The sequence below is a fragment of the Delphinapterus leucas genome, chromosome 5 (assembly GCF_059928025.1).
Source record: "Delphinapterus leucas isolate spDelLeu-1000000601 "Yukka" chromosome 5, BTC_Dleu_Yukka2, whole genome shotgun sequence".
Lineage (NCBI taxonomy): Eukaryota > Metazoa > Chordata > Mammalia > Artiodactyla > Monodontidae > Delphinapterus > Delphinapterus leucas.
In genome coordinates, this window is record NC_143133.1 from 136041077 (window position 1) to 136068902 (window position 27826).

The window sequence follows — 27826 nt, forward strand, 5'->3', positions numbered from 1 at the left end:
TTGTTCTGCGGCATGTGAGATCTCCCCGGACCAGGGCTCGAACCCGTGTCCCCTGCATTGGCAGGTGGATTCTTAACCACTGAGCCACCAGGGAAGTCCCCAGGAACTAAACTTTTAAAGATAATTGTTTATCTTGAGTAAAACTGACATAGTGGGGACGATGAAATGTACAGTTAAAAATGTGTATGATAATTCCTAAGTCTGTACAAGGCTTAACTGTTTATTAAAATGTTTAGTGATACTGTTTTACTTAATTCTTAAAACTTTTCTGAGGTAGGTAGTATCATCCCTGCTTGAAACATTGATCCCTAGAGAAACACATAAATGAAGTGTTCATTTGTAACTTAGGCAAATGCTCCATTTTCTTTGGCCGGTGGGTATGGCTCCCCTACTTTGAAGAAGAGACCATCTTTTCCATCACCTGCTCTCTGCAGGAGGCCTGGGGAGTGCCTTCCACCCGATGGAAGGAAGGATGCCAGGGGAGGGGAAGGGAGGGGCAGATTTCAGGAGGGGTAAGGAGTGTACAGAGGTTTATGGAATCTGTACAGACCTCTCCCGTTGGGCTCCACTGTGAGTAATCTATAGCATCTTTCAAACAAGGCTGTTTTGTAAAAGTATAATGTTTAAAAGCTGATATATATTTCTGGGAAAGTAAAACTTAAAAATTAGTGTTTTTACTGTACCCTACGGACCATCTGGCATAGAATTATGTAAATTCAGTCAACAAAGGGAAAGGCAAAAGAAAACAGGGAGGCCAGCTAGAAGGCTGTTGCAGGTGGTGGCTTGGATGATAGGATGGTAGCAGTGGAAGTGGTGAAAAGCGCCCAGATCCCCTTCGGGGTGTCCCGAGACCAAGTTCAGTGTTGGCAGCAATGTCCCAGCACCAGCTGGGGGAACCACCTTCTGCTCAACTCAGAGCCCTCAGGTTAAGAGCTCAGTCCTACAAGACTGCTTCCCTCCTGGCCTCAGAGACCAGGCATAAGCCCCGGTTGTTACCTGGGCTTCTGACCCACCAGCTACACATGGGATGTTCCAACAGTCCCCTCCGATTCTGGCTGGCAGTCATGAATACAGGTTGCTACCGGTGCTCTGACCCACGGCCCCCTCCTCAGATTTCATTAATTTGCTGGAATGGCTCAGAGAACTCAGAGAAGTATTTTACTTACTAGATTATCAGTTTATTATAAAAGGATATCGCTCAGAGCAGGCAGATGGATGCACAGGGCGGGATATGGGGAAAGGACTCCAGGCTTCTGTGCCCCATCCAGGCATGACTCTCCCCAAATCTTCACGTGTTCACCAACCCAGAAGCTCTCTGAACCCATCCTTTTGGGTTTTCATGGAGGCTTCATTACATAGGCTTGACTGGTCAAATCATTGGCCATTGGCATTAGATTCACCCACCTGGTCCTCTTGCCTCCTTGATGGGGCATAGGGGGGGAATATGGGGGCAGGAGGGGTGACCAGAGACTTGAAAGTTCAAACCCCTCTCACCTGATTGGTTCTCCTGGCAACCAGCCCCCATCCTTAGGTGCGGCCAAGAGTCATCTCCTTAACACCGCAAAAGACACCCTTATTGCTCTCATCCCTTCGGCAATTCCAAGGGTTTTAGGAGCTCTGAAGAAACAGGATGGAGACCAAATCCATATTCCTTACCATAAATCAGATGATCACAGGCTCTAACCCTAGTCTGATGGCAGAGCCGAGATAAGGGGGGATGCGGGGTGAAGACACAGGAGAGAAGCAAAGAACAGCCCCACACGACGGGGTCCATTTACTGAGGAAGCACAGGGTAAGGTTACAGAGAGGGGGATGGTGGTAGCGTGTAAGTTGGAGGGAGGTCACTAAAGGAAGGAACGCGGACAGAAGATAGATGAGGTCCAAGCGTGGACAGCCTGGAGGTGGGGTGGACCCAGCAAGCACAGCTAAGGAGAAGCATCTGTCAAAGTGGGAAGCAAGTCTGCAGAGCCTGGTGTCGGCTTGGAGACAGAAAATGGACTGTGAGATTCAGCCCTGAGGGGTGGGGCGTCATCGGGGACCTTCGTGCCTTACGTACACGCTAATTATTTCCATTAGATTATCTCATTATTCCCCTCAAAGTAACTTTTTGAGGGATTTTTTTATTACTCCCAGTTTCAGCTACCTGGTCACACTCTTTATGTTCACGAGCCATTTTAAAATAAATAACTTACACCATTGTTTCTTGCCCCAAATAAAGTCTTCCACCCATATAAAATCTGAATGAGGTTGAGGGTCTTATCTGACTCTTAAGCCTACTGAACAGATAATTGAAAATATCAACCGATACAGGCGCCATTTCTCAGCTAGATCCCCACAAAGCATTCCGAAAATTTCCCTTAATGGCTGTTAAATGATGCATTGAATAAATATGGAGCCGCAAGAGAAATTTCTGTAAGAAATGGCTTGAGGTGCACACTAATTCTAGTGTTTCGGGGAAGACGTGTTTTTCTTCTAACAGTTCTTAGCTCACCTTCTCTTTCCTGTGAAGTGCCTTCCTGTGGGTCCCTTCTTGAGCACTGAAACAAAGCAAATCCGCAAGCATTCGATATAACGAGATAAGGGGAAAAGGCGTGTGGTGCTTTGCCGTCAAACGCTAGTAGCTGTAGATGTTGTCTCAGCTTTTTAGGGCCTGTCACATTTTTTGATTCAGAGGAATCCTTTTAACAATCTCAGTAGGAAAGAACCCTTCATTTTGGCTTCGCCCGCAGATGCCATTGGGGAAGGAGTCCTTGGTGCCGTGTTATTTAGTTGTCTCATGGAATCCTAGCTTTCAGTCTGGGTCATGACTGCTAATTCACAGTTTTACCTAGGAAGTGGAAAACTGTGTGTGTTGACTCTGATCCACCAGCCCGCAGCCAGCTGTCCCGGGAAAGCGCTGGTTTCCAGGAGGCCTCCCACCCTTTAACTGGGGTGACCTCAGACCAGGAATTTTAGGTGGAGAGGAGTTGGGGTAATGGTGTTGTAATTTGTGAGTCTAGTCAGACGGCAGTGGTTCTCAAGTTTCGCACTGAAAGGAACACTGGGCCGGTAACAGTCTCATCCACTAATTTAGTAAGAAACTGTGCTTATAACATAACCATTCTTCTTTTTTTTTTTTGGAATTTTTAACAAAGCTAGCCATCTCTTTTCCCATATTTGGGCCCAGACAGAACACAGCTGCTACTCAGGGTTTGCCTGAAACCCTGAAACTCCGGGAAGGTCAGCTTCAGGTTTGAGCCTTGACGTGACAGCTTTTAAGTGCTGGAGGGTAAACATAGTTCCCTTTTCAGCCTGGACGGTCGCTGGGATCAGCTGTGTAGACAAATCAAGGTTTATTCCACTGCCATGCTCTCTGAGTAAGCGCCGCTCGGTGTTAAGACACGACATGAATACACTTGGCCACTTTCCCTAGGATTTCTCGCTTAAATACATAATCTGCCTCACCCACACAGTATTAAAACATCTGTTCTGGTAGTAATGCAAGCATCTGATTTTCTTTGCTGGCTTTAAAATCATTTAAAAACATAACCCAGATAACTTTTGGGACAGATTCAGATAAGAGCAGGGGGAAAGGAGGAAGAAGCGTGTTTAAATGAATTGTTCCAGAGCATTCTTGTGTCTTTACGGCACTGCCCGTCAGTCGTTCCTGGCAGAAATGTTTGTCTGCAGGCCCCGTCTGCTTCTTAAGCTCTTTAAAAGGCAGCCCTATGTTCAATATATCAGCTTGACATGGTGTAACGGAGACTGGAGACACCTTTCAAAGTGATGGAAAGCAAGGCTGCAAGGCTGAACTTTTCTTTTTTCTTCTCTCCCCACACCTGGATGATTACTTTGTTGTTCTTTTGTTTTTAATAACTACAACAGTAAAACCTAATCCGCATTCCTAACCCTTCTGTTAGGTATGAATGAAGTGAAGCCCCCTTATCAGTTTGAAATGTCCTTTATGCCTTGGCTAGGAAAGCTGCAGCATAAATCTCCGTAGGCCCTAAACATTTTGCAGCAGTTGCTATGCTACTCAAGGTAAACATTGGTGTGTGTGTATTTGTCCAGGGAAGGTTCATTGTCAATGTTATATTTTTAAATTTGCACTCACCGCAGAAATACTAATAGAAAGACAAGCTGCGGTTTTCTCAAGCTGGGTATTTATCGTGGAATTATAAGCAGTTCGGATAGTACTATTCCAAATAGGAAGTCAGCTATTCTTCTTCTAAAAAAGAAGATGATAATTAATGCATAAGGTATCTAAGTAGCCATAAGAAGATACAAAACCACTAAGATGTTGATCTTTTAAATGAACCTGGAGAGGCCAACAGAGGAACTCACTTGCTGTCTTCAGCTTGTAACACTGATTCATCCTGGCCCTTACTTTGTCCAAACACATGGGCTGCCCATTATGTTTCAATAATAAAAGTAGAAATATGTTTGTTTTTCAGTTATTCTTTCACATTAAGTTCCCTTTTTATGGTCCACACTCACCAGGATTTGTTTGATCCTTGCTGAGTTGCTTATGTGATTCGTAATAGCAAATTCTCAGTTTGGCTTTGTTTTGGCAAAGGGAAAAAGGTCTCTTCTGTGAAACAAAATACTTGGTTTGTAAAGGTTAAGCTTCCCAAGGGCAAGAGTTTTTGTCGGTTTTCTCACAGCACCCACATGATGGACTTTTTAATAAATGTTTGTTAAATGACTTAATGGACATGGTATAATATTAACCTTCGTTTGCTGCTCTGGTCGATATGAAGTTGGGAATTCCATGACAGCATGCTTTAGTCTGCCAGGGCTGCTGTTACAAAGTACCACAGGCTGGGTGGCTTGCACAACAAAATTCATTTTCTCACAGCTCTGGAGGCTGCAAGTTGGAGAGCAAGGTGTCAGCAGGATTAATTTCTTCTGAGGCCTCTCTCCTTGGCTTGTAGGCAAACACCTTCTCCCTGTGTCTTCATGTGGTCTTTCCTCTGTGCGTATCTGTGTCCAAATTTCCTCTTTTTTCAAGGACCTCTTCTTACAAATTTCTTCTTCTTACAAGCCCAGAACTGGGATTGCTGGATCAGATGGTAGCTCTATTTTTCATTTTTTGCTGACCTTCCATACTGTTTTCCATAGTGGCTAAACAAAGTTACACTCCCACTAACGGTTCATAAGGATTTTTTGGAAACGACACCAAAAGCACAGCGACCAAAGCAAAAATCAAACAAGTAGGACTTCATCAAACTAAAACAGCTTCTGCACATCAAAAGAATCACTCAGCAACATGAAAAGGCAACCTGTGAAATGGGACAAAATGTATGCAAACCAAGTACTGGACAAGGGTTGATATCCAAAATGTATAAAGAACTCATACAACTCAATAACCAACCAAACAAAACAAAAATCCAATTATAAAATGGGCAGAGGAACTTAACAGACATTTTTCCAAAGAAGGTGTACAAATGGCCAACAGTACATGAAAAGATGCTCAACATCACTCATCACCAGGGAAATGCAGCTCAAAACCACAGTGAGGTATCTCCTCACACCTGTTAGGATGGCCGTCATCAAGAAGACAAGAGATAGCAGGTGCTGGCGAGGGTGTGGAGAAAACGGACCCTCTTGTATCCCACAGTTACATGGAATTCTTAAACGTAAAAGCTGGAAAGAATCTTAAAGGTCACTGGGTTTAAGCAGCCATGCTTCACAGAGGGGAAAACTGAGGCTCATATGGGTTACAGTATTTGCTGAAATTCCCTCTCCTGATGTAGTAGCTTCAGGGGTAAGTGCAGGCTCCCCGACTCCTGATCAGGGCTCTTCTCTCGTGTCATGCTGCCACTCGGAATGACCCTCACCAAGGAATTAAAAAGACCTCATCTTGTATAGGATCATTACACACGGTTCTGACATTCTAGAAATGAATTAAAAAGACCTCATCTTGTATAGGATCATTACACACGGTCCTGACATTCTAGAAATGGTTTGACAGGACAACTCATGGCATAGAGATTTCACAGCTCTTTTCTCGTCTTTCAGGATCTGTCCTTACAAAGTCATATAGCCAAAAGGGTCTAGACTAGGATTAGGTTATCCACCCAGGTTACTGCTGCTGCACTGAAGAGGATAGCAGAAAAGCTTTTCTCTGGCTTACTGAAGTAGGGGTATTGATTTAGTTAGCTGTGTACATTACAGAAGCCAAGAAACACTGCTTTTTGTTTCTGAACATTGGCTTCCACTAAATAGCACAACCCATAGCTTAGTGATAAGCATCTATTTTCATGGCATCTGAGAGAGCTGGGGAGAGGGGAATAGGCAAATCCAATTCAATTCGAGGCACTTAGCCCAATCGTAAGTACTTTTACACAGCAAAGATATTGGTGGAATTTTCTAGACACTAAATATGAGAGCAAAGCCTCTAGGCTTGTACCAGAAAGAGGAGTTCTTAGAGGAGAAATTAAAACTTAAAAAAAGTAGAAGGTATTTTTCCCTCTAACTTTTTTTTTTTCCAATGTCCCCCTTTTCTCTGAAAACTCCCTTTAGACAACTTAGAAAAGCAGAACTTCAAAAGTGAACAACTTGATTGTTCCTTGAACCAGTGGGTGGGTGACAGTCATGAGGAAGCCCTTAAAAAAGAAAAGCGCTGCTTCCTCTGTTCTATCCCGGGATTGAATCTTTGAATGCAGAGGAAATGAGTTAATTCTCCCCTCCTGTTTCTTTTGGGTGGGGACTGCTGTGTGTGCGCCTGTGTGTATGTGTGTATGGGGTTATCTTTTTAAAGCATTGTCTTATTTTACTTTAAATATTTAAAAGTGTGGAGATTTATAACATCAACCAGTTAACTGCATGCAGTAACATTTGCCAAGTTGTTTTTTTCCCTTTGTCATTTGAGGGGACTGATACTCTGATAACTTCACTGAACCCAAGATGGGCATATTCTGTTTGTCCAACATTACAGACTTATTGTGTTTTCTTTTTCTGTGTAACTCTACTTTAAACTTTATCTCAGGGGTCCTCATTTCAGTTGGAACTTTTCATTGTTCTTGAAGGAATGCTCTATACGTTTCCAACAGACGTGGAAGCAAAATAAGCCAACCCCAGAGCATAAATAACAATTTTATATCATGCCTACAATATACATTTGCACTCTGACACTTTCATGAATACTGTATACTTTTTGTATAGGCTTTCTATACACTTACCCTCTGTGTGCAGATTGACACATTTGATTTGTTTTGTATCATCACAGTCATAACTCAGTTATCCTTTGAGTAATACTGACTCTTTTCACTTTACATAAACATACACATTTTGGCGTATAGTTTAAAAATTTGCAAAACCGTTGCATCAAGTTTTTCACATTATAAATTTAATCAATGTGAACCAAATTGGCTAAATTAGTAATGAACACTTTTATTAGAGAATTGCTTATTTATATCCATACTGTACTTATTGGTCGTAATAGTACTCTCTGTCAAAGCAATATTGCATTTCTTGGACAATTAAAAACATTCTGGTAGTAAAGAGGAATGTATTAAATGTGCCTTCTCCTCTTAAAAGTTGGATAGAATAATGGAAAAACATCTTAGTGCTAATATTTTAGCCAGAATCTTGACATTATTGAAAGTAGATCTTTAAAATAAGAATGAAATCAGTGTTGACCAAAGCTGCCACATTCATTTCTGCGGATTATCCTCTATAAACCCCACAACCACCATGGGCAAGTGGGGCTCGGGACCCACAAAGCCATGAGTCCCAGCAGGGGCTGTGCCTGCCCCAGAGAACGGATGTCCTTTTTTTCTGAAAAGCAAGTACCCTCTGCTTTTCAAGCCATGTGTCCACAGGATAGCCTGGAGAGGGTCTTTTCCTAATTGACTCAATTGAGGTGTTTGGGGAAGCAATGGCCCTGTTACTCGGGAAGGTTTCATGGATGGATTGGGTTTCAAGAAAGGCTGTTAGAAATGGTAAAGATTTATTATGTGGATCACAAGATGGAGAGTTTTGCCCGGGGAGGGGGGGCAGCAACGTAAGCATGGGTAGAAGCGCAAGGTCAAGGTCAGAGGAATATGCCACGCGCTGCAGCCAGTGAGGAGTAGATTGATTGGGACAAAATGTGCCTGTCTTTGATGAGTGGAGGGTTAGATGCGAAAGGTGAGTGAAGGTCAGGTGGTGAGGATTCTGAGTGCAGGGAAAGGAATTCGGATTTTATCTTCCAGATGAGAAATCACTCTGGGCATTTGTCCAAATCCATCCCATGATCAGCGATAACTTATTTTAGGTAGATTAACCCAGGGTTATGCAGCATAGAATAAAAGGAATAAGAGAGTAAAGGCAGGGAGACAAGGTTAGAGACTGCTAAATATAGTCCATTGTTTTCAGGGTCTGCCCTGTATCTGAGTAATGACGATGAAAAGGAAGAGCTGATATGATAGTTTTTTTAATTATAGCAAATGTTATCATTTTTACCTGATCTCTAGAAAGAATCCATACTTATTATAGAAAATGCTGAAAATATGGATAGGTATAAGGAAGAAAATGGAAATCACCCATTCTCATTAAAACCATAGATGAACACTCCACATTTTAGGTGCTTTTGATTTTTCTTTGTTTTGTTTCAATGTATGTATGTTGAAATCATGGTATAATAATGCTATGTTTACATAGCTTGGATTTCTTGTCATTTACTACATATTAGGCATTTCTTTTTTAATAAAAAAATCCTAGAAGACCTAATTTTTTTTTTTTTTTTTTTATTCTTTTTTGCGGTACGCGGGCCCCTCACTGTTGTGGCCTCTCCCGTTGCGGAGCACAGGCTCTGGACGCGCAGACTCAGCGGCCATGGCTCACGGGCCCAGCCGCTCCGCGGCATGTGGGATCTTCCCGGACCGGGGCACGAACCCGCGTCCCCTGCATCGGCAGGCAGACTCTCAACCACTACGCCACCAGGGAAGCCCAAGACCTCATTTTTTTTTATTGCAGTATAGTTGATTTACAGTGTTGTGTTAATTTCTGCTGTACAGCAAAGTGATTCAGTAATACATATATGTACATCTTCTTTTTTCAGATTATTTTCTATTATAGTTTAATACAGGGTATCGAATAGAATTCCCTGTGCTATACAGCAGGTCCTTGTTGGTTAATCTATTTTATATCTAATATCCTGTATCTGTTAATCCCGAACTCCTAATTTATCCTCCCCCTCCAGCCCGCTTTCCACTTTGGTAATCATACGTTTGTTCTCTATGTCTGTGAGTCTCTTTCTCTTTTGTAGATAAGTTCATTTGTGTCATATTTTAGATTCCACATATAAGTGATGTCATATGGTATTCGTCCTTCTCTTTCTGACTGACTTCACTCACTATGACAATCTCTAGGTCCATCCATGTTGCCGCAAATGGCATTATTTCCTTCTTGTTTATGGCTGAGTAATACTCCATCGTATATACGTACCACGTCTTCTCTATTCGTTCATCTCTCGATGGACATTTAGGTTGCTCCACATCTTGCTAGAGGGCCTCGTTTTTAATGCCTGTCCCACTATTTCAGTTATGACTGCAGGGTCATTAACTATTCCACTATTGTAAATTTAGATTGTGACCGACTTTTTGTTATTATAAACATTACTGTAATACACATCAGTCAACATAAATGCTTTATTCCATGCTATTCCCTTTTCTTCTTTGGCAGATAAACAAATAGATAAATTTAAAAAATTAAGTGGAACATTTGTTCCTGTATTTATTTTGCCTGCTTTGATTTCAGTTCTAAGCTACCACTCCCCACTTTTAGTCCACTTTAAAAATTGGGGAAGGGAGGAGGGTGTTTCTTAACGGACTTTTCCTGAAATTATTACCTCCTTTTGGTGCTTGCCTTTTAAAATGGTGTACTTTAATCCATTGCTCTATACATGAGCATTTAGGTGGTTTTCAGCTTTTCTCCTTTCAACACTGTGATGAACTGATATATTCATGTGCACATATTTCCATGTGCACAAATAAAAGGCTATAGCCTCAAAAGTGAACTACAGGGATATGGGACATATCCATCTTCAACTTTAGTATCCTGTGTACATCAGTTACATCAACTACAGTGATACCAATATATACTCAGTTCTGCAGGCAGACCAGAAAAATTCCAATTTACCCACATCCTTGGCAATCCTTTCCTTTCAATGCTCGCCGATCTCCTGTAAGTGAAATAGTATCTCTTTTTTTTGTATGTGAAATATCTCATTTTGGTTTGCATTTCTCTGATAACTAATGAATTTTAAGCATGTTTTCATATGTCTAGTGGCCATTCAAGATTCTTGTCTGGAATTTGTCCATTTTGTATTGAGTTTGTTTTTTTCCGTGTACTCTGTCCTGTGACAGGTATATGGTTTGCCAAGGTGTTCTCCCACCGTCTGTATTTTAACTGTTTATTACAAAAAATTTAGGCAAATTTATCAAAGTTCTCTTTTATGGTTTGGGTGTTTTCTATCTTGATTAACAACTCCTTCTCCAACGTCAAAGGCTTTAGCTTTTCACTTATATATTTTTTTTCTTATTCTTTATGGGTTAATTACTTTACATTACATTTTTAATTCTTCTGACACACCTGGGAGTTCCCAGGTGATTTTCCAGAATGAGGAGGATAAAAAGTTGAAAACAAAAGAAAACTTTGGTAAAAGCTCTATTAAGGCTTCCGTTGTTAAGTCCATAACTGAACCACGGAGGCATCTTCTGTTTTGTGTAAACAACAGATACCCACACCTACCGTGGTTTGTGGTAACGAAAGTGAGTGTCTTGCCCATTGAAAATCTTTTCCCACAGAAACTCCGTCCAAGTTCATCTGCATGAAGTCTTGGCAAAGTAGTTTACTGCTCACTGGGGTTGAATACAATTTCACTTCCAGGTGTTTTCGGCCTCAGTCTGCCTATCTAACCTCGTGCGTGGGTCCAGAAGGAACACGTCGTTTTTTTAAAAACGGTTGCCGTCTGACACTGGATTCGTTTTACTTTCAGCAGTTGACAGAAACTGTGAGTCCTTCCGTGCTACCCGCTGCAGCTTTGCCACTGGACCTGCTTAACAATGCTGTCACTGCCTTTAGCACCTTGGAAGATCTTATTCGGTATCTTGAACCAGATAGATGGCAGCTGGACTTAGAAGATCTATACAGGCCCACTTGGCAACTGCTGGGCAAGGCTTTTGTGTTTGGAAGAAAATCCAGAGGTAAGCTCTCTCTTCAGGTTAGAACCTCATTTAAGTTTCTTAGCAGCTAATGTTTCAGATTCTTCTGCCATACCTTCAAATGAGGAGAGTTTAAAATTCTTCCCCGATAAGTTTAAATAATCAACCTTCTTAACATTTGAGCATATTTACATATTAAATAAGAATACATATAAAAGGAGGGTTTGGAAGATTAAAAGAGATGCTTTTGCTGAAAATTCCTGTTATTTCTTTAATTCAAAAATATCATTTTGATGAAGTCCTGTGCTACATTTCACAAGAAACATTGCTTATTCAAACTTAATATTTGGGGTATATTGATTCAGAGATTCAAGAGAGATTATCGTAGCTGCTAAACCAGGTTTAGGGCTAGAAAAGGGGAAAGCTCTATTAAAATCTGTATTCACCATGACCCCATGAGTCAGGATTATATCAATTTCCATTTCCTAAGCCTAGAAACTTTTCTAAATAATACGAAAAATAACAATGGTTCCCCAGAAGACAGAACTGTAGTTTCCAAGATAGAAGTCACTGTAAGAAAATAATGCTCTAAAGGAACTCACACCATGATAATTTTTTCTATGTGAATATGCTTCTGAAATGATCACTTTTGATTCTATGAGCACATCTCCCTTCAAGAGTGAAAGTGTTGATAATTAAACTTAATTTCACATGGTCAAGAGATTGGAGATAATGTTAGCCGAATCTGTTCTCAGGTCAGGTAACTTTCCTCGTCACCCTAAACTTGGAAAGCATCCCTCTCAAACACAAATGAAAACGTAACTGGGTAGTTATAAAGCCCTCAGACAATCTGTTTCAGTCTGTCAGAAACTTTGAAATCTACCCAGGGTCCCTTTAGAGAACGGAGGACAGTCTGCAGAAAGTCTGTAGAAAGCACAGTGTTTAGTTAATTTGAGCGACTCACAGGGGCAGATTGCATCAGACTGGTCAGAAAGAAACCCGATTCCTGCCCTCTCCTGCTAAGAGTCGCAGCCCTTCTGATCAGGACTTACATCTCAGCAGATCATGTTCGGACTTGCCCAGCACGGTGTTCTGCTGGACCAGCAGCCCTGGTTTCCTCTCAGCGATATTGGAAATCGCTGTTCACGTCCAGAGGCAGCTGCATCTTGTCCAGATGTTGAAAACGGTTACATATTTATAGGACATGATCGTGATAAATAACTCACCACCAACAACACTTCCCTTCCCTCCCACTTAGGAACGGGAAGATGAAGATTTGCAAGGCTGGCTGAAACGCCCCTGAATAGAGCCTTTGTTAGCAAATTCGAGGTAGATTATCCTGTGGATCCGTAAGAAGCAGAGGGAGTCAACCGGACTGAGCTCAGATCTAGTTTTTTGACAGCCGATCTTGGGATACGAGCCTGAAAATCTCCCCTCTAACCCTGCCTTTATGCCTGTACCTCTCACGTGGTGCTCAGTGAAGATTTGGCCGGAGGCTAGGGTGTATTTAAAAGGCCCAGCGCTGAACCAGATCTCTCAAATATTCATTTAACACTTTCCAAATTGAAGCCCTTTGCAGTTTGCCAAAGCTGTTAACTTTTTAGGTGTACAGTAAGTGTGAGCAAAGCAGTGTATATTTTTGGAACTCTACATAAACTAAAATGCAGGTGTGGGATAACATCTCTATAGACAAAACCAACTCCCCCCCACGGGAGTCTTTCTACAAAGGAAGGAGGAGTAAAACATTTAAAAGCTTCTAATTAGAGATTGAGATAGATTTTCCACAGAATAAACATATCACAGCGTTACCACATTCATCTTAGAAAGACCACCCTCAGATTGCGTTACGTTAATAGAATATCCTTGGGCTGAGTGTCTGAAAAAAATGAACACTGACAAAGTAAACTGTGATCGTAATTCTTTTCAATCACTATTATCCTGTTCAGGAAAACTTGCAATATTTATGAATCTGAACAAGAAAACAGGCATTAGAAAAACAGTTTTTATTGGCGACAGGCTTCAAATCTTCATTCTTTAGAAAGACAAGCTAATGCATGTATTGTCTTAGGAGGTTGTTACGAAAAGGAAATAAAGCATCTGAAGGCTACGTTTACTTTACAGATATTTTGCAGAGGGAGACTTCCACATTATTACAGTTAAGCTATTAAAATGCATGTGTTGGTGCATGATCTCTCTCTTTGTTTTTTGACTAGATGTTCTACCCAATGTTTGGAGAATTTGTGACACCGATCGTAGTCACGTGACTTATTCTAACGATGCTTAGATGTGTTTGAAGCCCTAGAAGTAGGAAGCATAAATTTCAAATAACGTGTGCTAAATGTAAAGTCCTTACTTGTATTTTTAGCCCAGAGGGGACTGTGTTAACGTCTTTCCTTTTCTTTATTGTCCCTTTCTTCCTCTGGTTCAGCGTGTTCATTCATACCTTACTACTACAGAAAAGAAAAACCCATATTTTTTAAGTCAGGCTTAACTAGTACTTAAAAAGGGCTTTTGACTTTTGTGTCAAACATGATAGATGAGTGGAAGCTAAGTTGAAAGCCTGTTTAAATTTTCACATTGTAGCAGGTATCATAACTTGGTTCACTTGGGAAATCCATCTAACCTTTTATTGTGGTTAAGTAAACATTTTAAAGCTAACATATACAGACTCATTTTCTAGTTTCATGAAATAGTATGTTTAAAACTCTTTAAGGTAGATGAGTATCCTTTGAAAGCTGAGAGCTTCATTCACATTCTAAAGAAGGATAAATCTTAAAGAAGCATTAAAAACTCTGGCAACTGGCTTTTGTATGTGTGTGCCTGTCTTAGGTTTTCTCTCTCCTTGCCTAGATGTTAACTTCTAGCGAAAAGATTCAAAGAAGCTCATATACAGCTTTGACAGTGAAAGAGCAGTACGTGTACAGACATAGGTTAGGGTTCGGCAAAATGAAATGAGGTAAAATACGTGACATCATTTAACCTAATTATCTCATTAATTTTATTAGAGATAAGCTTCTCTTTAATGGCCCTCGAAAGAATGAACTCTTTTCCTCTTAAATATTTAAAAGCTTTACTGTCACAGGGTCATTTTCCAGATGAAAGGGAAATCTTTAGATACTCAAATAAAACAGTGATTTTCTCTTGAGTTGGAAAAAATAATTTCTAGCTGAATAAGATGTTGAAATGAACTTACTGAATTAGCATTTGCTCCGTGTTTCCCTTACTTGACCAAGGTTTTAGTCAACCATATGGTTTACGTGTGCTTATAATTGACAATTGCATTTGCATAAGCTGTAATATATTTCTTGAAAATACTTACATTGGCTTCCTTTGACATTTTAGAAAAACTTGACCACATACCCAAGAATAACCTAGCTAAGAAAACAAGCATTTGATTCTTAATTACCTTGTCACTTTAAAAGTATTTTAAAATGTTGGCATTTAATTTTTAAGACTGGGTTATGTAGTGATTGTTATTACCTGAAGCTATCTTTAACCAGAAAATATTATTTATAATGTTGCCAATATTACTGAAAAGGTATTTAACCAGATTTAGTATATTTTAGATAGTATTCCTAAATTTTAATAAAAACTTTGTTTTTGAAGGAAAAAAGCTCTGATGAATTATATGTTATTCAAAACTTCAATTTTATTGGAATTGCTTTGATTTGAATATTTCTAGGGGAAAAAAGGCAAAGCTATAAAGCAGAAATTAAAATCATATTAGAATTGCTTATCCTAATAATTATCAGCTACTTCATATGTTATATGTAAGCTCATGTTAAACATGATGTGTTATTTTGATATGATTTAACTGAGGCAGTGTCATTTTATAGTTAATAACAATGGTTCTTTAGAACATACTGCAACAATCTGATGAAAGGACGTTTGGCTTGGTCTTCACATGGAGGCACTCTCTTAAAGAATAAAACACAGCATAGTTAACCAAGTTACTAAAAGAATAGAGACAGTGGTTATAAATTAGCCATTTCTTCTGCCCTTCAGGAGAATAGAAATCGGAAAAGGAGTCTAGTTAAGCTCAATTTCCAAGTCCAAAAATTTCTCAACGCGCCAGAAGCAGTGCTTTCCAGCAACTTCTGCTCCTTTAAAACGTGTCCTTTTCCCCACTCCTGGTCCACTCAGCCGCCTTCAGAAATTCATTTGCTTCATTTCCTTTTCACGCTCTATGATTCTTGTTGCCAGGAAGATTATAGAAGGTTCTGTCAACAAGTGTCTGTACGTTGTGCTCCATTCATTGCGGGAGCTTGTCATCCTTCTAAAAATCGCATCTGTTTTTTCATCAAAGTTTTCCTTTTACATTCTATTCTTCCCTCCCACGCCCCCCTTGTTTACTTTTTTCCAAAGGTTAAAAGGTGTAGCCCCCTTTTTCTCTAGAAAGTTTCCTGTTTATAGCTGGTAACTCCTCTGTAGTCTCCATCCTCAACACTGCACAATGCCGTCCCTTCATCCGTCCCTGGGTCACAAGGAAGCTCTGTTTGCCATAAAACGGAAAGCCCAGCCTGCGAGCTGCATCGCCCTAAGACCTAGTTAAATAATCGGGGTTCTTATTGGGGCGATTGTTCGGGAGATGTCTAGATTTCTGTATGAGAGAGAGAGCGCGAGGGCGCTTGGTGAAATCGCAAGGCTCAGAGCATGACCGCCTCTTCCTCTGCTCCCCTGTGTGCCGTGCAGTGCTGGGCCTGAACCTGCTCAAGGAAGAGGTGCGGCTCTATAGCTGCACGCCTCGCAACTTCTCCGTGTCCATCCGGGAGGAGCTCAAGAGGACCGACACCGTCTTCTGGCCGGGCTGTCTCCTGGTGAAGCGCTGCGGCGGGAACTGCGCGTGCTGCCTGCACACCTGCAGCGAGTGTCAGTGTGTCCCCAGCAAAGTCACCAAGAAGTATCACGAGGTACGGACAGCCTTTCCCTTCCCGAAAGATGACAGACCAGCCTCTCTGAAGTGGATTTTGGTTTAGAAGGGAGATGTCGTCTTCCCGAAAACCAGACCAGACAAAACCAAGGTTTACCAAAGAGCTCAAGTTTTCATTTATTATTATTATTATTATTATTTTAAATTTATTATTATTGTTTTTTGGCTGCGTTGGGTCCTCGTTGCTGCGTGCGGGCTTTCTCTAGTTGCGGTGAGTGGGGGCTACTCTTCGTTGCGGTGCGCGGGCTTCTCATTGCGGTGGCTTCTCTTGTTGTGGAGCACGGGCTTTAGGCACGTGGGCTTCAGTAGTTGTAGCGCACGGGCTCAGTAGTTGTGGCTCGTGGGCTCTAGAGCGGAGGCTCAGTAGTTGTGGCTCATGGACTCTAGAGCGCAGGCTCAGTAGTTGTGGCTCGTGCGCTCCAGAGCGCAGGCTCAGTAGTTGTGGCTCACGGGCTCTAGAGTGCAGCCTCAGTAGTTGTGGCGCACGGGCTTCGTTGCTCCGTGGCATGTGGGATCTTCGAGGACCAGGGCTCAAACCCGTCCCCTGCATTGGCAGGCAGATTCTTAACCACTGCGCCACCAGGGAAATCCCTGTTTTTTAATTAGGACCTTGAACTCAGGAAACCAGACATCAAGGATTTAGAAAGCTTGTCCTCTGATAGCACATCATGGGTACTCAGTGGAGGTTTTCTGTCTCATACAAAAAAGAAACTGTTTTTCCAGGGAGGAAAATGGGTGAAACTTTTCACCTCTTCAAAATATGAAGGGACAATATTTTAAAGACAGACTTGGAGGTAAATTATGGTCTATTTTGGAGAAAATAAAGATCTTTAATATTTATCTTTCCATTTGGGGCCATTTGGGCACATAAATTCCAAGGGACATATTCATAATTATACTTCCTGTTATTTCATCATTTATATCTTCCTCTTATTCATGGTGCCCCAAATAGTATGTTAAGCTTTTTATAGATTCTTCATCCTTCCCTTTATTCCATGGAATTAAGGAAAATACAATATTAAATGTCAGTAATTATTCATTGTTTTTCAGAGCCTTGGGGACCTTAGAGTTTATACATTTCAAATTTTCATTATCCCCGGTGATACCCAACCCCCTCCAGTCCTCCCCAGAAGCACCTAGCTTTCGTACATCCGGAAGCAATCCCTTCCTGATGGCTCACCTTCAATTTTTACAAAATGTCTTTTACAAACTTTAATTTTCACAAAACCAAACCAAAATCTGCCTCCTGACTTCATTTGGATATGGCTTCATTCATTTTCACTTTTTTCTGCTAAATAAAAGAATAACACGAACTAAATACCCACTTAATAAATGAAATGATTTTACCTGTGAGTGGAGACGTCGGTGAAACCCTCATCTGTTGGGTAATCTGAACAGGTAGCTGCGCTCATGTGACGTGGTTGCCCAGCTCTTCCCCAATATTGTGTTGGCAGGTGATTAAGTGGGAGAAAAGCAGTGGATTCCAGACAAGGTGCCTGTTTCCCTCCTAGATCTACCATTAACTTGTAACCATCCACAGGACACTTAACCTCTGTAAAATATGTGCAAACTATGATAATCTCTCAGGTTTTTCCTAAAGGCGTTATCCTCTGACAATTGTTAGATGGCAAGTTTTAGAAGATGACATCCAAACCTGGCAGTCTGGGATAAAAGTAGGACTGTTGACTGCCGTCCTCATATTCCACTTTCGTTTCTACACCACACACGTCTAAAGATCCTTGTGCTGGGAACGGCGTGCACTCCTGTTCAGGAGGAGGTCCTCGGGAGCTTGCGGGAGCCCCAGCTCCACTCTGCCTAGAGGACGGCTTGTTGCTACTCTAAGAACTGGAAGTCTAGTCAAGAAAAAACCCTTAACGTGGTAGTTTTGTTACCGAGCCAGACTCGGGTCTGCTTGCTGGGGCAGTAAAGCTGCTGAACCAGGTCGTGGGGAGGAAAGTGCAGCATTCATTGCAGGCGCCAAGCAAGGAGACCAGGCAGCCAGGGCTTAAAAGGCCCAACTCCTCAAAGGCTTTCAGGGACAGGTTTTTAAAGACAGGGTGAGGTGCGTGATCAGCTGGTGGACACTCTTCCGACTGGTTGGTGGTGAGGTCATCGGGAGTCCACATCATCAACCTTCTGGTTCCAACCGGTCTGGGATCTACATGCTTGTGGGCAGCATGCAGTGAACTTCTCCCATCTGGTGGCGGTTCCAGTATCTGCAGAACAGCTCAAGGGACCTGACTCAGAATATCTGTAGCCCGTGAGGAGGAACTAAAGGTCCTTGACTTTGCTTAATGGCTAAACTGGTATTATTTCGTCTTGCCGTACTGTTTTCCTTTCTTTCTGCGTTTTCTCGTTTCTCTGATTAAATGACTAGAGTTTTTCCACAGACAAAAGACAGGCAGAGGACATGTGGCCGGGCGGGCGAGGAGGTCTGCTCTGGGAAGGCCTCCCAGGGTCCTGCTCAGTGACAGCCCTAAAGCACATGAAAGTTAAAAGGCCTTAAAGGGTCGGCAGATCTTAGAGTTTGTTGGCATAATGTAAAAGAATAGGGTGAGAGTAGGAATTAAGCTGGGGTGATCCTTCCCCACCTAAAATCATTTCATTTTGAACTTTCTAAAGCAGGGACTTACTAAGCAAAGTGTATCTGGGGACCTGATTTAGCCAACAAGTCTTGGGTTTATGACTCAACCTTGCTATGACCTGTAAAACCCAGAGCTTTTCTAAACAAGTTTATCAGATGCTGAGTTGGTATCATGCTTCTGGGGCAGCTGAATCAGTCCTCAGATCAAGTGTATCCTCCCCCATCCTATACTTGTAAATTTCTTTTCAAATACCGTTAGTTTTAGGTTTCTCCAGAAAGTTGCCCCAGAACGTGCAGTATCTGTTTTAAAGTCTGAGATAAAGTTCTTGTGTAGGGAAAGGCCATGGTCAGTGCTTGGACACTCACTGACCTTCTTCCAGAACGGTATTGATTTAGCCTCTCCAGTCTTCAGGTGGGGTTGATTATATGTATTCTCTGCATGTCCACACTTACAACTTCGGATGCTTATCTAATTGTACGACCCTGTAGTGCAAGTTTCCCACAAATATCTCTAATGTGTGTGTGCAGAAATATACATGGTTACCTATTCCACATTTCTCATAGATATCTCCAATCCAATCATCTCAGTTCTCTTCTGTGGGAATTACAAATTTTTCTGTGATAGTTATTTCGTTAACCATCAAATTACCCTATGAAAAAAGGATTACTTGTTTGGTGTAATTCATGATTTCTGAGGCCTAGATTTTTCTCAGTCTTATATTTTGCAAGTTCTGAGTCTAGTACTAGTACTACTCCTAAATAAGTGAAATTTTTTGAAAACGTAATTCAAAATAGTTCTTAAGTCATCGAAAACCATTCATCTGGATCTAGAGATTTAACTCATTCAAAGTTAAGCCCATCTTGGGCTTTAATTCTTTTTGATGATCATTGCTCCAATTTTCAGTTTAAAGATTATCCCACTTCATGGACAAGGCAAAAGCAAAGACAGAGCTTAGGCGTTTTAATTTTTCTCTCTTCCATCCAGTTCTATTATACCAGCTTCCCTGCATATTAAGCTGATGTGTGTCCGTTTGTATCACTACAAATATAACTGAGTTATTCCCTCTTTTGCTTTCCTTTAGCATTTTCCTTGAGTTTCATTCAACCACTGTATCAAAACTAAGTTTACAGACTTAAAAGTCTCATAAAATATAATGATATTACTGTAGTAGTGTTTTGGTATAATATTATAGCATAATAGTATCATTAAGATTGATTCTTTGTATCAAGCCATTTTAGCCAAAAACAAAAAATGTTTTTTCTTAATTTCCCCGTCTCCCGAATAGGAATTCTCAAAAAAGCAAGACGGGAGCTTTACATACGTATAAACTTAGATGTTGCCTCTTCCTTGAAACACTTTTGAGTTTCCCGCCAATCCCAGCGTAACTCATTCCTCCTCTGTGCATGTGTAGGACTTTAAAGATATCTCTATAAGCTAACTTTTTTTATTTCATAATTATTATTTATTTGTATTTGTTTCTCCCAAATTGAGAACTCAGAGTAAAGATCCCGTCACAGTGTAGCACTCAAGAGCGGGGACTCCAAGGCTGGGCATCCAGGGTTTGAATCTGACATTTGTTAGCTGTGTGACTTGGAGCAAATTACTTCGTCCCCTGGGCCTCGATTTCTCCATCTGTGAAGTGAGCTGTCACCCCTCGTGCCTTATTATGAATAAGGCTTAGAACGAGGTCTGGCACATTTCAAGCCCTCAGTATATGCCAGCGATTGTCTCACTCACCTTCACTTCCTCCCTGTTCCTAGCCTCATTAAAGTATGGCAAATGATCAGTAAAGATTTAATGAATTTGCCCAGAGGTAGGACGGTATTCTCTTTCCGGCAAAAAGACCTATAGGAGACTCTGAGGGAAGAAACAGATTCGCTCCTTCCTTCCTTTCTTAATCAGCATGATGAGTTTCACCTTGTTTATGTCCTCGCATATTTAGTGTCACTTCTTTCCTTAACACGTAGTGTTTTCTTGCTTAGATCTGTTTGTTTGGGGGAAATAAATATACCACCCAATTGCCTTATTCTAAGTGAGCCCCATCACTCAAGGTTCTATGCCGCCCAGAATTTTGGGCATCATTCCTTGATGGGTCTTTCTGTGCCTGATCTGTTCTGTCCGCAGTCTCTGGTTTTAGCTTTTCCCTGGATTATTTTTTCATGGCCTCGTAATTTTAGTTTGAACCTCTTCCTCAACATTTTTGTGAGATGTGCTTCTACCTTGTTTCTTTTCTGTGTCATAAGCTGTGTCCTAAAAACCAAATTCTCTTCTTTAACATTATCTGGGACCAGCTGGTCATCTTCCAAGTCTCTCTTTGTCTCCCAAAGTCCAAACTTTCAAAGGGAATTGAGAGGGAAAACACTGATTATCACCCACCCCTCCACACCACGCACAAGACCTTAACGTCACTGGAACATTATGAGATTCTTCTGCTATTTGTAAATGTCCACAGGTATCAGTGGATGAAGACTGGGCATGTGGGGGGGACGTTTATCTGGCGAACGCGTGTTGCGTAAGCACCGCGGAGGAAGGAAAGACTGTAGGATTGCAGCCTGGTGTCATCGACTGTCAGGACTGTATATGGCGGCCTCTCTAACCATTAGCCTTCATAGTTATTTTTCCCCTGCCAACTGGGAAAATGTATACAAGTGGACATAGGATTTAAAGACATTGTCTATGCCAATATCGCAGTGTACCTCCACCCAACCTCATTCCAGAAGCCATCTGTAGCGCGAGTGTGCTGCTAAGGTATAGTGCCAGCATCTTAAGAGAAGTTGGCTTTGACACCGCCTTCTGTTGGTCAAAAACAAGAAATCAGTACCAACCCGTGATCTATATTCAATACTCATTGGGTTCAGTTTCTCATTAACATAATAGTCTTAGTAATTTTTATTCTGGAATTGTAAATGTAATAGAGAATCTTTAAAAGTTTACTGTTTCTCATCGTTGTCATAAGATTTTGCAGTTTATCTCTCTAGGAAGAAAGTTACTAAATAAATAGAGTGTATGCCTAGTAATATTCTGAGTCTTGATGACATTAGATGACATTAGTATGACATTAGATTATGGATACTAATCATTTCTGTTTGGCAGAAGTACAGACACTGGCTGTGCCACTCATTCTCTCTAAGCTTCTGTTCACTCACATGTAAAATAGGGGTAATAACTGCAAATTACTTCGTAGAATTCTTGTGAGTTAAAGTATGTAAAAACATTATTAGAGCGCCTGGCAACCCATAAGCATTCAAAACCTTCGATATGACCACATACTCCAAATGAGGGACCGTTCTCTGTTTTGCTTTTTTAAATCTTCAAGTAAGACAGTCATAAAACCTGACCTTTGCCTTTTTGGATTAATGAATATTTCCAGCAACGCTATCTTTTAGAAGTTGCTCTATGAGGTTATCCGTGTCAGACCCAGAGAGCAGAGAAACTGGACAACTTCATATTGTTCTGTGCTCTAGGCTTTGTTCGTAAGCCGAAGCCACATAATTTCTAAAACTTCACCATTTCTGTCATAAGACCTAAAACGTAATAATACACACTGAGTAGTGAGTTCTTATCAGACACGTCAGATAGTCTCTTAGAGTACATAGCCGTGCCCTTCCGTCACAGTGTGAAAAGGGTGTGTTTGGTATCCGTGTCCGTTGTGCTATATTTCTGGTTAAGAATCTCAACCATCCAAACTGCAAATAACTTCATTTAATAGAGGCATTCTTGTCATTATTGCCAAACCGTCTACAGTGCACTAGGACCCAGCTGCAGAAAGTTAGCTGTGACCGAGGCTGATGTCTACGAAGTACGTGTAATCCGTGTCATCAAGTTGATGGAGGACTTGACCTTTGGCCAAGGGCATTAATGAGTGGCAATAACTGACTGAGACTCACCTGCAGACCATGTTTCTTTTCGCAGCATCGCAGTACTTGCCTGCCTTGCTTCAAGGATAAATATTTGCTAAGTGTGTGAGTAAATGAGTGAGTGAAAGAAGCCAACAAACAGAAATGCGCATTAGTGGTTCCAAGACACCTAACCAAGGTGAAATTCTTTCTAATACAGTTAGGTGTGTAAAGGAAAGCGGGCATGGCATGGTGGGTCTTTCCATTTAAGGACGGTTTTTTTTTTTTTTAGTTTAGTTTATTAAAGTATAGTTGATTCACAACATTGTGTTGATTTCTGCTGTACAGCAAATTGATTCAGTTATACACATATGTACGTTCTTTTTCGTATTCTTTTCCGTGATGGTTTATCCCAGGATACTGAATATAGTCCCCTGCGCTCTGCAGTAGGACCTTGGTGTTTATGCGTTCTATATGTAATAGTTGGCCTCTGCTAACCCCAGACTCCCACTCCCTCCCTCCCCCACCCCCTCCCCCTTGGCAACCACGAGTCCGTTCTCTGTGTAAGGATTGTCCTTTATTCTGAGCAGCCTCCTTCCAAATCGTTGGTATTAAAAGGTCCTTCCTTTCATACAGTGATGATGATCATTTGTGATTCCTCTGAGGAGCGGGGGAGTATGTTCATCCTGCCTTCAGTAGTTAAAAATTAAAACGTGTAGGTCGCTGTTGGACCCCGAGATTCTGGTCTGAAATTGACCTCGTCCATGAAACCAGAAGTTGCAGACGTGGCCTGATTTTAAAGGTGGTTTCCATCGTTCCCTTTCAGGTCCTTCAGTTGCGACCCAAGACGGGCGTCCGGGGGCTGCATAAGTCGCTCACGGACGTGGCCCTGGAGCACCACGAAGAGTGTGACTGCGTGTGCAGGGGGAACCCCGGGGGATAACGCCTCGCGGTGGCTCAGGGCTGCCACTGCGACAGAGCTCGTGCCTTATCTCCATCCACAATCCCGGCTGGCTGTTGGTTCCAGGGCCCTTTCATCTTCAGGATTTACAGCGTGTTCTGAGAGAGGAGATGCCACGCAGAAGTAGGGGTTGTGCAACGGCCCTTTGGACAGGAGAAAAGGCCTCACGACAGGAGAAAAGTCCTTGCCGGGGAAAGGATGAACCTTGTAGATTCCTAGTTAGTGGCAAAGTCCCCACGTGCGCCCTTGGCTGCATCTGTGTCTCTTGTCTGGATGTGGCCTAGGTTCATGTCAGCACAGGAAACACTGCCCCTAAGCCCCTGGTTCTGTCGCCTTGCTTAACTCTAAAGCCCCCTGCTCTGGGCCTACAGTCACAGAAATCTGGGATTGTTTCTCATTCACATGCATAAGCCAGAGGGTTCTAAGTTCTACCAACGTGGGTTTAAAAAAAGAACTGTGTTGCCGTGAATTAAACTTGTGTCACGCTGATAGGAAAGACTGGATTTTCCCTATTTCTTACTCAGATTTCTACCACTTAGAAGAACAGACCTCCATCCACGGTTTGGAACAGACAAACCTGAGAAGAAGAGTGGCCTTATCTTCACTTTATAAGTTGGTTTATTTGTGTTATTGTGTACATTTTTATAGTCTCCTTTTGACATTATAACTGTTTGCTTTTCTAATCTTGTTAAATATATCTATTTTTACCAAAGGTATTTAATATTCTTTTTTATGACAACCTAGATCAACTATTTTTAGCTTGGTAAATTTTTCTAAACAGAATGGTTATAGCCAGAGGGACGAAGATGATATAAAATATTGTTGCTCTGACAAAAACACATGTATTTCCTTCTTGTATGGTGCTAGAGCTTAGATCAGTCTGCATTTTAAAATACTGACATGGGAAATGGATAGAATTTGATAAGTGGCAAAGACTCTTGGAAAATAAGTAAATATGTCATCTTCCACTCCCCTCACTGGAGACGCCAGCAAGAAGCAGCATATTCCCGTAGGCATCCTGGAATTACTAACCCCTAACCCTTATTTTGGGAAATGTGAGCCTAGCTCAGTAGGACATAAAGCACCCTGAAGAAAGAGACCTGACAGCCTCCTGACAAAGCATGCTTGGCTGTCCTGTAGGACCACATCCTATTTATTGTGATGTTCTGGTTGGATTGTCTTTAAACTCTGTTCCATGCACTTGTATAAATACATGAATATTTTTATGTACAGAAGTATATCCTTTAACCGATTCACTTATTATACTCTCTGGCAATTAAAAAGAAAATCAGTCAGATCCTTTGCTTGTAAAATGTTTAATATTGTGCCTAGGTTAAGTGGTGACTATTTGAATTAAAAATGTGTTGAATCACCAAATAAAAAAATGCAGCTGTTTCGGGGAGAAACTGAGTGTGTGTCTGCAAGATTTGTCCCTTAAATGCCAAGAAAATAAAAGCGACAGAATTTTGTGTTACCATGATTTTTATTATGCAAAAGCTGGTATCAATTCAAAAGACAGGCAGAAAAGTGACCATTTCTGGTGAGACTTTCCTGCCCCTGGACTCCAGTGCTTTTGTGCAGTAGTTTTCTTTTTCCCAGTCATCTTGATAGTAATTGCTGGTAAATTAAATTGCAGATGGCTTGGAGTTGCGTGTGGTTAATGAAATGCTTGATGATAGCTTGTATGGTAGTATGAAACTGACAGTGGGCGGGGATCCGGTAACTTTCCACTCTTGTCTTCATTTCCAACGGCTGGTACTAGAGGGGCTGAGCCCAGGTCCATGTGGCATGTGGATCCACACAGTTTACACGGCACTCCTCCAGGTGGCGGCCTCAGTTTCAGAGGTAGATCTCTATGCAGGCTGGTATCTTCAACACCTGATCCCTGCCTTTGAACTTGCCTGGGAGCCATCTAGGTCCCAGACTCTTCTTCCAAGGCAATACCCTTTCCGGCACTTTTCCACCTGGCAGTCCTACCCTGCGCCCAACCATGTGGAAGACAAAGAAAAAGTGAAAATCCGTGCTGTGTCTTATTGACTTATTTTCATAGTTTTGTTGCAGCCCCCTGGAGGCTGTTTAGATACAGCCCAGCTGCTCCCCTGGAAGCTCTATGCTGCCTCTGCCTCTGGGCAGTTGACAACGCTCTTTAGCACAGTCAAGAGGCTCTGAAATCTAAGAGCAGTGATCGGTGGAACTGTGTTCAATCCAGCGTTTCCAACTGTTTGTTTTTAATTTATTTTATTGAAGTATAGTTGATTTACAATGGTGTGTTGGTTTCTGCTGTACTGCAGAGTGATTCAGTTACACATACGTGTATCAGTACATTCTTTTTCGTATTATTTTCCATTATGGTTTATCCCAGGATACTGAACATAGTTCCCTGTGCTATACAGTATGACCTTGTTGTTTATCCATCTTATATATAATAGTTTGCATCTGCTGACCCCACACTCCCGATCCATCCCTCCCCTACCCCCCCACCCCGGGCAACCGCAAGTCTGTTCTCTATGTCTGTGAGTCTTCCTGTTTCGTGTGCTAGCACTCTCTATGGACCAATGGTTCCGGACTCATCTATTTCAATAATTTTTTTTTTTTTTTTTTTTTTTTGCGGTACGCGGGCCTCTCACTGTTGTGGCCTCTCCCGTTGAGGAGCACAGGCTCCGGACACGCAGGCTCAACGGCCATGGCTCACGGGCCCAGCCACTCCGCGGCATGTGGGATCTTCCCGGACCGGGGCACGAACCCGCGTCCCCTGCATCGGCAGGCGGACTCTCAACCACTGCACCACCAGGGAAGCCCTATTTCAATAATTTCCTCCTATGTGTATTAAAATGTTCATTATATACTTTTGCACTCTGCTTCAGAAAGCATTTGAACAGCCACCTACACCAAATCCAATTTCTTTAGTAACTCCTAAGGCATTATAGTAATTTTTATTCAGTTTAAATCTATATAAAATTTTAGGAAGAAATTTAGTATTTTGGCAGGAAATATAGCTTTTAACATTAATAACTTCATTATTTTAAAAGATTATAAATGCAATCCCAGCTAGCTTTTTTTTTTTAACAAGTAGGAAAGCTGGTCCTAAAATGCATGTGAAGATGCAAGGGACCCAAATAGCTAAGAAATCTTGAAAAAGAACTACAAATTTAGAGCACTCACACTTCCCAACTTTGAAACTTACTACAAAGCTATAGAAATAGTGTGGTTAAGTCTAATAAATTTAGACGTGCAGCAAATTGAGAGTCCAGAAGTAAACCCTTACATTTACGGTCAATTGATTTTAGCCAGGCTGCCAAGACAATACAATGGTGAAAAGGTATTCTTTTTTCAGCAAATGGTGCTAGGACCACTGGGTATCCACATGCAAAAGAATAAATTTGGACCCTTACCTAACACCATATACAGAAATTAACTCAAAATGAATCAAAGACCTAAATGTAAGAGGTGAAATATGACACTCTTAAGAAAGACATATAGGAGAAAATTCTGAGGGCCTTAGATTTAGGTGATCATGTCTCAGATATGATGCCAAAAACACACGTGACAAAAAAATAAACTGGGCATTATTAAATTAAAAACTTTTGTTCTTCAAAGGACATCGTAAAGAATATGAAAAGAAAAACCACATAATGTGAAAAAATTTTTGCAATTCATATATCTGATTAGGGTCTTACATTTAAAATGTATAAAGAACTCTCACAACTCAACAATAAAAAGATAATTCAATAGAAAAATGAGCAAAGGGCCTGAATGCACATTTCTCAAAAAATATATGTATATACACAAATGGCCAAGAAGCACATAGAAAGATAGCTAACGTTATTTGTCATTAGGGAAATGCAAATTAAAATCGTGAGATAACCACTTTACACCCCCTGGAAAGGCGAGAATCCAAAAGACAGACAGTAATAAGTGTTGGGGAGGATGTGGAGAAATTGGAGCTTTATACATTGCTGGTCAAATTGTAAAATTGGGGGCTTCCCTGGTGGCGCAGTGGTTGAGAGTCCGCCTGCCGATGCAGGGGACACGGGTTCGTGCCCCGGTCTGGGAGGATCCCAGATGCCACGGAGCGGCTGGGCCCGTGAGCCATGGCCGCTGAGCCTGCGCATCCGGAGCCTGTGCTCCGCAACGGGAGAGGCCACAGCAGTGAGAGACCTGCGTACCTCAAAAAAAAAAAAAAAAAAAAAAAGTTGTAAAATTGTGTGGCCAGTTTGGAAAACAGTGACGCAATTCTTCAAAACCTTAAACCCAAACCTAATATATGACTCAGTAACTCCACTCCTGGGTATATACTCAAGAAAATTGAAAGTCTTGCACGTGACAGTTCATAACAACATCTTTCATGATAGTCAAAAAATAGAAACCACCCAAATGTCCATCAA

General features: G+C 41.5%; 1 protein-coding gene across 1 annotated transcript in view; it reads left to right on the forward strand.

Moving 5' to 3' along the window:
* Positions 1-24907, forward strand: part of PDGFC (platelet derived growth factor C) — a 218366-nt gene extending 193459 nt beyond the window's left edge. Inside the window, exons 4-6 of the mRNA XM_022582211.2 lie at positions 10964-11171; positions 15822-16039; positions 23307-24907. Coding sequence (XP_022437919.1) covers positions 10964-11171; positions 15822-16039; positions 23307-23423 — 543 coding nt within the window. The 3' untranslated portion in view covers positions 23424-24907. The remainder of the gene's footprint in view (positions 1-10963; positions 11172-15821; positions 16040-23306) is intronic.
* Positions 24908-27826: the final 2919 nt, after the last annotated feature.